Genomic DNA, 10650 nt, shown 5'->3' with positions numbered 1-10650 from the left:
TATGAATTCCTGGGGTATTTATAGGATTCCTTGCCAGTGCGGTTTAATTTACATTGGCCAAACTAAGAGAGCCTTAAAATTTCGCGTCAAAGAACATGAGGCATATGTTAGAAAAAAGGAAACACAGAAGTCTTCTGTTGCTCAACATTGTTGGTCCGAAAATCACACTTTCAATTTTTCTGCTGCCAAAATTATTCAAAAAACATCTTCCATTGGAGAACTGGATTTTCTAGAGGCATTTCACATTCATAAAAATCTTTCTGTTCTAGTTAACGATCCTAATTCCAATCCAAATTTGCCTTCGGCTTTTAGAGAAATTATGTTTTAGTTCTGGTTTCGCCAACAGATGGCGTCACTTGCTTATTCTTGTCCAGGCTTTCTTATCTTATCTAAACATTATTTCCTATCTTGTTCATTTGCGGTTTTGCAGCTGAAGATGATGGTTCGGTAAAACCATCGAAACTAGTCCTGTGAAAATTTTGTAAATTAACGCTGATTTTTGTTGTTTGACTTCTGAATTAGATTATTGTTCTTGTTGACGTGTCTATGATAAAGCCTATTCAAATGGATATAGATCCCCTCCCCAATGATTACAGATTATCTTACAGATGGAGATCATATGGCGTGCAATCAAACGTAACTGTAGCAATGGGCGCCTTCGAGAAATTCTCCAGTTATATTAATGATGGACTACTGCACATGTGAAGATTGATTTTCTTAACTTTTATAAATGAATTCGCTATGTGGCTGTAGAATTCGCAATAGCTATGTGCACAAAGTCGTTTGGTGGTGTGACTTGACCATTAAGATTCTTGATGTACGTGAATTCACCTCTTCTTGACCAATCGATTCCATAAGCCAGGGGTCTCCAAACTTTCCAGCCTTAGGGCCATACTGATTACTCCAGTAAGTTCCGAGGGCCAAAACTATATTATCATTGTTGCCGGTGGTAAAAAGTGAAATAGTCCACTGATGAATAAAAAAGTCCGAAAAAGTACGCAACGTTTAAAAAAGGCTGCAAATCGGACTAAAGTCCGCAAAACGGCAGCACTGCATATTATTGATTTTCCTGTCATTATCTGTAATTTCTAGATTAGTCGTAGAGTACGAGCCATGAGGAGTAACGTGACACGACATCTGGTGGACACAAGCGGAAATAGGTAGTACCTTCCATCACTAACAGATGGCGCTAATAGCACGTACAGAAGTCAGTTCCTATGACACTGTTGTGGAATAAAATAGTGCATACCTCCTTAAAACGTGTTTGTGCGTGTTTAAGTTTAAGACATCTTTGTAACAGTATTTTGATTTGAATTGTTGCTTTTGTGTGTGATTTAGTAGTATGGAAAAGAAGCGAAAAATTGATAGTGAATGCAGAAAATTCAAAGATCAGTGGAACATTCAGTATTTCGTAATTGAGTCCAGTAACAAGGCGCTATGTTTGATTTGCAATGATAGCATAGCCGTTCTCAAAGAATATAACATTAAACGTCATTATGAAACAAAACATTTTCGAAATTACTCAAAATATACAGGGAGTTTGCGGACAGAAAAATTCGAAGCTATGAAACGCGGATTGAAATCGCAGCAATCTTCATTTACAAAACTCAAAACTGAACAAGAGGCTGCAACTTGTGCCAGCTTTCGTGTGGCTCTTGAAATTGCAAAACGTGGAAAACCATTCACCGATGGAGAAATGATCAAAGAATGCATAATTGCAGTAGCCGAAGAAATATGCCCTGAAAAATTAAATTTATTAAAAACTGTCAGTATGTCAGCAAACACTGTGGCTCGAAGGGTAGAAAACATTGCTGAAAATATATCCTCTCAACTGTTCGACAAAAATGGACATGTTGAGTGGTTTTCTTTGGCCTTGGATGAGTCAACGGATGTGTCAGATACTGCTCAGGTGTTGATTTATATTCGAGGAGTAGATAAAAGCTATGAAGTGCATGAAGAACTTCTTGATATGTATAGTATTCATGGCACAACTACTGGTACAGATATTTTTAAAGGAGTTGAAATGGCCATTAATCAAAAGAACCTTCGATGGAAAAACTTGAAATGTATTACAACTGATGGAGGCAAAAACATGAGTGGGAAAGATAAAGGAGTGGTCGCTCTTGTGTCAAAGGCTGTAGAAAATGACGGTGGTTCAAAACCATTAGTCTTACATTGTATCATTCATCAACAGTCCTTGTGCGGAAAATGTTTGGATATGTCTGAAGTTCTGAAACCAGTCATATCAACTGTTAATTTTATTAGATCTTTTGGGTTGAATCACCGACAATTCCGACAATTTATTGAAGAGATTGGAGAAAATGACTTACCTTATCATACTGCCGTACGTTGGCTTAGTTGTGGGAAAGTCCTTCAGCGCTTTTTTGAACTTCGAGCAGTGATCGAAATTTTTTTGAATGAAAAGCATCGCCCTCTTACTGAATTACAAAACAACGCATGGCTGTGGAAGTTAGCATTCTATGTTGATTTGACAAAACATGTGAACGAACTGAATTTGAGATTGCAAGGAGAAAACCAGCATCTTCCTGATTTATACACTAATATCAAATCATTCCGGAAGAAACTGATACTGTTTCAATCACAACTACGAAGTAAATGTTTTTCACATTTTAAAACATGTGAAATATTCAGCCACACCACTGAGACTGAGTTTCCTATCGATTTTGCAATCGAAACTTTGAGTGCTTTGAAAGTAAATTTTGATACTCGTTTCTCGGACTTTGATGCCATTGCGAATCAAATTAAGATTTTTCAGAATCCTTTTGATACTGACATTGAAACCCTAGCCCCGGAACTTCAAATGGAAATGATTGATCTACAGTGCATTGATATAATTAAGAACAAATATCAAAACTCATCTTTGTTGGAATTTTATAAGAGTCTTCCACTGACACAATTTGATAATTTGCATAAATTTGCTCGTGGGCTGTTTTCTGTTTTTGGTACTACTTATTTGTGTGAGAAGACCTTCTCCAAAATGAAGTACACAAAAAATGTTTACAGATCTAAATTAACTGATGAGCATCTTAAATCTATTTTAATAATTGGTACAAGTAAAATTAGTCCACAGCTACAAACTATTGTCAGTGGAAAATCTCAATTACATAAATCTCATTAGTATTTCATATGTCATTATGCTTGTTATAAGTTATGTTTTTATTTAAAATGTATAAAATGTTAGTTGGATTCATTTCAATAATTTGTTAGTTATTATGTACTGAAGTTAAATTTTCTGCATATTATACATGTCTTTACTCATTACAATTCTGTGTTTCTTTATCCAACTTATCACAAAAAAAATAACAATAAGCCTACAACAATGTTATGAGTAGTTAGCCCATGACCATATCAATGTAGATGTCATATTAATAATTATTCAACATAAAATTAGAATACTTCAGTAAACTAAATTTAATTTGCTATAAAAAATATGTTCTCTAAAAGGAGTTTTCAAGTATGCTAGCTCTCCGCGGGCCGGACAAAATCTGTCCGCGGGCCGGATGTGGCCCTCGGGCCGTAGTTTGGAGACCCCTGCCATAAGCGATTAAAGTCATACGAAAATGAGAACGGTATCGATGGATTCGGAGAATTTTTTGGAATCCGAGGATACGCGTCTCGAAATTCAGCTCGGCGCCGTTCCGTAGATATTCGAGAAAAAAGAATTTGGCACTCAGCCAAATCCCTGTAATAGGTAAGTAGTAATAGGTAAGTGGAAAATGTAGGGAAAACGTACGGGAAAATTAATTTTTAATTACTATCTCGGTTAATTAAAGTCCCAAGAAGACGCGAATGGTCAAAATGGCGTGCCACGCACCTGCGGAATCCAACAGTGTGCTTCGCTAAGCCCGGGAGCCAGCCGTTTCGAAGAGGATGATGCTACTTCACCCCATGTATATATATGGGGCTTACGTATCTGTTTGTCGCCGATAGTTTATTAATTGCTTGCGTAACTGTACTAGCCAATGGGATGAAGTTGCCACGGCACAGGTTTGCTGTTTCAATTGAGACGTAGACAATTTCCAGTAAAACTTGCTTTTGCTATGACAATCCATAAGTCTCAGGGCCAAACGCTTAAGCGTGTTGGCATTTTTTTACCTGAGCCTGCATTTGGACACGGTCAACTTTATGTTGCTGTTCAAGAGTTCGTGAAAGAACGGACTTAAAATTAAAAATAATGGATGGTCCTCTGCAAGGCGAGCTTAAAAATGATGGAAAGATCTACACAAGAAATGTTGTGATCTTTGACATGTGAATTAAAATTTCATTACTTAAATCACCTTTATTGATTGAGCTAGCGGTGTGCTCTTAAAAAATGTACCGCCAGTGGTTTCCTTCATTGCACTCTACTTTAAGCGATTAAGCAAGTAGAAGGGGGAAACCCCGTGGGGCAGTAAGCAAAGGGACATCCTCGCCGCCTGCCCTGGGGAATTCAGTTTAAATTAGCAGACACCTTTGCACAAATCATTTTAATTACAATTTATAATATCTAGAACAGCGGTCATTTCGTATGACCGCCGGGCTTTCTAGTATAAAATATGCAGACGTTTGCCTCTCTTTTCTCTTTTTCCTCCTCTTTTTATTTTTGGTATTAAATCGGCACTTAAACTTGCATATGTTGTCTTTTTTTTTTTTTTTTTTTTTCTGATTTAACATACGTTTCTTTTCTGAAGATGGCACAAAGACTGAAAGCAGAGGGGGGGGGGGTTGAGAAAACTCAAAAAGGTGGAAATAAGAAAATTGCATTAGGGAGAAATCCTTTATAGAAGAGTTCATAGTTAAATTTTTTTTTAAACTTCTAATCAAAAAATTTAAATTATGAAAAAATATTAAAAAGGAACAAATAATTCTGCACCAGATACATAATATGTGACAGTATTAAAATCTTTATTAATTACATAAAGCTGCAAATGTTTTAAGTAATTATAGCATGACTTTATTAAGAATTTAATGCATTTTAATTTATATCAGTTAGTTACATTACGAGGTATTTCCTCCCTCCTTTCTGCATACCTCCATTTTGTAACTGTAGCACACTCGGCGCATATGCGAGAGGTCCAGGTTCGAGGCCCGGTGAGGGCATTGCTCATTTTTCATGTCTCCTGCTTCAAAATAACCTAATGATTCTACAACATTGTTAACAAAAATTATGATTAAATTATTTATAAATATGCTCATTGCTTTTAAATCTGTCAGTTTTTAATCAGTAATAGATTATATTAACTTTGAAAGATGTTATCATTTGCCAAATGGCAACAGTCTGAGATTCCTGTATGCATAGCACTCAGAAGATACATTAAACTTTTTAAGCTTTTTCGTACAATGGCAGTATTTGCTAAGGTTGTTTCTGGATTCTTTCTGTTTTTCAATTCTATTAATTTCAAAGCATGATCACATCTACGAATTTTACTCGTTTAGGATTGTGTATATTAATAGAGTTTTAAAGAAAGCTTAAACTGCTAAATAAAAATAACTAGAATTTATTTTCATTTGCAGATCACTTGTTTAAGTCTCAGTGTGCAATGTTACTAGAAAAAAATACAGACGAATGGCTTGACTTTGAATATATAAAAGTAAAAATTTAGAGATTATAGCAGTCAGGAGAAAGCAGAAATCTGAAAATGCGCCCTTCGTTGATGTTCAATATGCAACAAAATTGAAATTCTTGATGTCAGAAATCATTTTTATTTTACCTAAGATTGATTATGAAAATAATGTAAATTACTCCAGGAAGATAAGCAGATAATGAAAAGATTCCCTCAGCAAAAAATAATTATGTATTAATATGAAAAAAAACTCCACTTAGTGTTAGTTAATGAATTATTTTTATGCTCTGCTAGTAAAGTCATTCAGATGAATCGAAAAATTTAGTGCTTCCTGTTATCAAAGAAACAAATGGTTTTTTTCATTTTCTTTTTCATATCGACTACTTCTGTATTAATTATTACTCACATACCAAAGAGTTGTATAACAGCATCTGTAGTTGTTAGCATATTCAATATCTACCACTTCTTTGCACACGAGAGTTAAGTGTAAAATAGTAAGAGCATGTTAAATTGCTATCACATCTACTACCTATTCTCAACAGCACGTCGAAAGAATCATTTAAACGAATTTTCATTTTCGGAATGTATGATTGGTTGACTTTTCCGAAAAGCATTTTTTGGGAGAAAAGTCTATAAGGACACAACTGTAAACGAAACATTTTCAGCTCGATTGTAAAATGTTCCGCGTAGCTAGCCGAGACATCGGTTCTAGTGAAATATGTTTCGGCTGAAAACACCCCAAAGGTACAATGAGAAATGATTTTAAATGTTAGAAGAGAAATGATTTCGGAAAATTTCTCCTTGCCTCAAGCGCCGTTAGAAGTGATAATTCCAGCCGAGTTACAAATCTATATCTCATCGATATTGCGTTTACAAAAGTCCTTACCCGGTCTTTATTTTCGTAAGCGATGGTCATAGGTATATACTTCCGGTACAAAAATATGTTAAATGAAGCAGATACTTATGAATCCAATTTGACCACATTTTCCTTATGTCGAATATATGCCACTGCAAGTCACTTCCTGCCAGCTTTATTAGCAATGGAAAATATTAAAATGATATTTCCAGAGGTGTCTGAAGTAATTATTTAGCATAGCTAACCTCACAGCACCTTTGAAAATTATATGTTGCGATTTGGCTGTCTCGAGACAGCTTTAGTCGTCCAAAACATCTTTTGTTCACATAATTTCTTTGTGAACTGAACTGTTTGTGAAATGAGGCATTCGTGATCCGACATTTCGCTGTATATTTCAGTTGTAAAGAGGCCGATAAAGAAGTAAGAAAAGCAAATGTTTTGGAATAAACATTTCTGGCAACAGCTTATTATTTCATATAAGAAATGTTGACTAGTACTTTTAAATTTATTCTTCTTTCGAAATGTCGCATGTAAACAAGTTGTGGGTAGAAGGATACGTTTTCGCGCTTTCCGAAGAGAAATATTTCTACTTCATAATTCAAAAACATTGTCAAATGAATGGTATAAAAGTGAAAAATAAGCAACATTATTAATCGGAAAACGAAAAGCGTCACTCATTACATTTCTACATGAAAAGAAGACTCCAAATGAATACCAGAGAAATGTAAGTACTGTTGTTGATGTTTCTGAAATTAAATAGAAGGTAATGACAGATAATCCTCCTATGCAGAAGTTATTTGCAATGTCATCTGTAGCAACAATAAATTAAATAATAAACCAAGATTTACAATTGAAAAATGCTAAAACGCATGTGGCTCAACACAGAATAATCTGTAGAAACTTGCATGAAAAGTATTAAGAAAGAGATAAACGGAAATATGTAGTGACCGTTGATGAAGCATGGGTTTACCTATATGACTGCTACATAAAAAAGGTCTATTTATTATCAAAAACGAAGAGAAAAACGTGTACAAACCAGCTTCCGTCGATGCCAAGAAAGTTTCAGTAAGGAGTTTATGACTGTCGCAGGATTCTGTCTGCAAAGCCATTAGGATTATTTTTGGAAACAGGAGATTTGAAAAATGTGCAATACCCTCGCCGGGACTTGAACCTAGACCTCTCGAATATGCCCCAAGTATGCTACCGTTACACCAAGAAGGCATGCAGAAAGAAGGGAAAATATGCTTTATATACGTCCCCTTTTAAAGAGGGACTGGGAATTAGGGGACCCAGGCGCCAAATCATGGTTGCGAAGAATCGTCATCCACCACCTTTCAGTTCCAGCGGCACTGTAGAATCATTAGGTTGTTTTGGTGCTGGAGACGTGAAAAATAAGCAATGCCGTCGCCAGGACTCGAGCCTGTACCTCTCGAATACGCGCTGAGTGTTCTACGGTTACACCACGAAAGCATGTTGAAAGGAAGGAAAAATTACCTTATATATTATAATTGGAAATAAAAATAAGAAGGGTAGAAAAAATTATTAAAATCAACTCAGTGTACTATCAAGAGAAAATTTTGCTTTCGATATTTACAGATCCCGATGACTTCCAAAGAATGAAACTTCATCAAGGCAAAGAAACAAGTCATACTCCGAAAAACACCACCGCATTCCCTGAAATGATATACATACAAGGGTATTGTATATATACCTTTTGTGCAGTGTATTTGAGCAGCCCTCTCACGTTTCACCTATGGTATTCACCTCTTTGGTCTTTTGAAAGAACTCTTTTTAAGCCCAAGCGCACCACTATTGACAGACTCTTTAAAGTAGCGGAAGAAGTGATGGAAAAGAATGGAAATCAATAATCAATCAAAGTTTTACGAAATGTCTTTACTTCATGAAATCATAATGCAGACTATACGATTCAGCCGTATCTGTGTTCAAAAAACCAAACATGGAGACAGAGCTAGAATGTATAGAAAATAAAGATAGCTTGAGTTTTTACTCACAAATATTTCTAGTAAATATTTGATATCTTTCCATTCACTCTAATTAGTATAATCTTTCAAATCCAGTATTTTAAAGTGCATTTGAAGTGAGTGAGTTAGAAACTTTGTTAGCTCAAAGGGGCAATTTTGCCAGAAGAGCTATTAATTTCGTTCCTGCATTTTGCGTTGGTTCACTATAAATGGCGTTTTACTTTTCAAATTGTTGCCACCAAATATTACAGCTCTGCATTATACTTAAAGAAATTAAATAATGAAAAATATCGGTGAATGTATGTATGTTTCTCGCACTGTCAAAAAATAACTGTACTTAAAGACATCAAATTTTGATTAACGTAAGTCCTCCACTCGGATATGGGCACCTTGAAGCCCAAATTTGTAATCTGTAATTTGTTTTGTTACCTATTTCATATTTTGTAAAACTTTAACGAATTTTTTATTAACAAACTCAACGATTTCAAAGCGAGCAATGGCAACACTGTACCGGAAAAAAAAAGTAAAAAAAATTATCTCCAGCGGCGAGACTGCGTATCGGACGTTCTAAAGATATGCTCATTTTAAATTATCTTGTGATATTGCTGTTGAATTGAATTTTATGATTTAAATGTAAAGAACATGATAGTTAATAAATAAAGGTAACACACAAAACGTTAAAAAAACGCCCCCTTGGGCTTAATTTAAAATACTAAAGCTTTCAGGTTTTTTAGTATATTGTTTTTTTTTTTTTTTTTTTTTTTTCCTTTTTCGAAGGGATAAAAAGTAATGTTATTTGTATTTCACTCGCATTGAATAAAGACCATGATATGATAATTATTTCTTATAATCTTAAAACATGAGATGGAAAAACAGAAGATTTTCATGCTGGACACATATTCAAACGAGTTTCAAGGATCATATTTACGTTTAAAATAAAATAAACGTACGTTTTAAAATAAAGGGAAATTTTATGGGGAAGGTCGGCATTCCAACTTTGCGTGTATTTCGACTGTATTTTAGTCTTGTCTTTTTCCCCTAGGATAGGATATAAACTTGAGCGCTCGCCGTAACTCAGATGCCATAGAATATAGATAACTTACACGGCAAGACACGTGTGTTATGATATGCTTGAGTACCAATGTTATACATACAAAAAGCATTACTATTTCAAGGAACTCTACTTTATTTATGCCGTTCGAATACGCATTTAGAATTATGGAATACTGCGACACGGAGGGTGTTTCAAGGTGACTAACGATAAGTTTGCGTTTTATTTATAGCAATTTTATATTCTAGTTTCATAATTAAGAATGCTAGATATTTCGATGTTTCTTTTTTTACGATTCGAATATCCTTACGTAGTCAATATCGCAGGAATAAAAGAGAGATAGATGAACCTTTAGAGATGATCATTAATTATATCTGTTTTAACATTTTTTAAATAAATACAGTTTAAATGTATAATAAAATTTTCGCTGCACAGTATTATCTGAAGCAAATGAAATATTGTGAAGAACAAAACGACAAGGTTTTATTAAATCATGGATATCACACTAAATACTAATCTGCGGTTTTTCGCTATTTTCTCCTAAACGCATTTTAATTTTCGAAATTTTACCTCACTTTTCTCAGCCATCTTATTTTATAAGAAATCACCAGGAGTTTCGTAAATAAAATGTGAAATTTTCTGTTCAGTATTGTCAATAAATCGATTAAGCTGAAGAAAATAAATGCGAAGCTACGTGTTTAATAATCAATTAAAAAAAATTATTTAAATAACTGCTCAACACGTTGCGTAAATTTGTGATTTAACAACATTACAGAATTCTTTTCCCTACCATTTGACCTTATTATTAGTCCAAAGGGACTTTTCTGCATTATATTTGAAGAAATTAAATAATGAAAAATCTGCATAAATGCATGATGTTTCCAAATCTGTATGATGTTTTCAAAAATACATATTATTCTTTTCTTATGGGAAAAAAAAGAAAGAAGCATGTTATAAAAACTACAATTTGAAAAAATTTCACATCTCATATTATAGCCTTATACCTGAACAATTTACCATTCAAGCTTTCAAATGTGAAAAGAAAAATTTAGACAAAAATTTAAAATATGAAAACTGCAAAGTAAAAAGAAGAGGAAATTTGATCTTGGTGTACGAATTTCAATTTAACACTTGAAGCAATTTTAAGCAAAGCTGTTACAAAATTCTTTCAAATTTAATAACTATTTCCCTAGAAGT

At 34.2% G+C, this 10650-nt stretch overlaps 1 protein-coding gene across 1 annotated transcript; it reads left to right on the top strand.

The window, feature by feature from the left end:
* Positions 1-1564: 1564 nt before the first annotated feature.
* Positions 1565-8288, top strand: LOC146996145 (general transcription factor II-I repeat domain-containing protein 2-like). The gene is made up of 2 exons (XM_085821371.1): positions 1565-2612; positions 8017-8288. Exons 1-2 carry the CDS (start codon positions 1565-1567, stop codon positions 8286-8288), a joined length of 1320 nt encoding a protein of 439 aa, XP_085677497.1.
* The last annotated feature ends 2362 nt before the right edge of the window (positions 8289-10650 follow it).

Source organism: Stegodyphus dumicola, chromosome 7, assembly GCF_044657685.1.
Source record: "Stegodyphus dumicola isolate Sdum_Otavi_A_Nest chromosome 7, ASM4465768v1".
NCBI lineage: Eukaryota > Metazoa > Arthropoda > Arachnida > Araneae > Eresidae > Stegodyphus > Stegodyphus dumicola.
The sequence above is the reverse complement of the archived record's forward strand: the minus strand, read 5'-3'. Positions and strand labels throughout refer to the sequence as shown.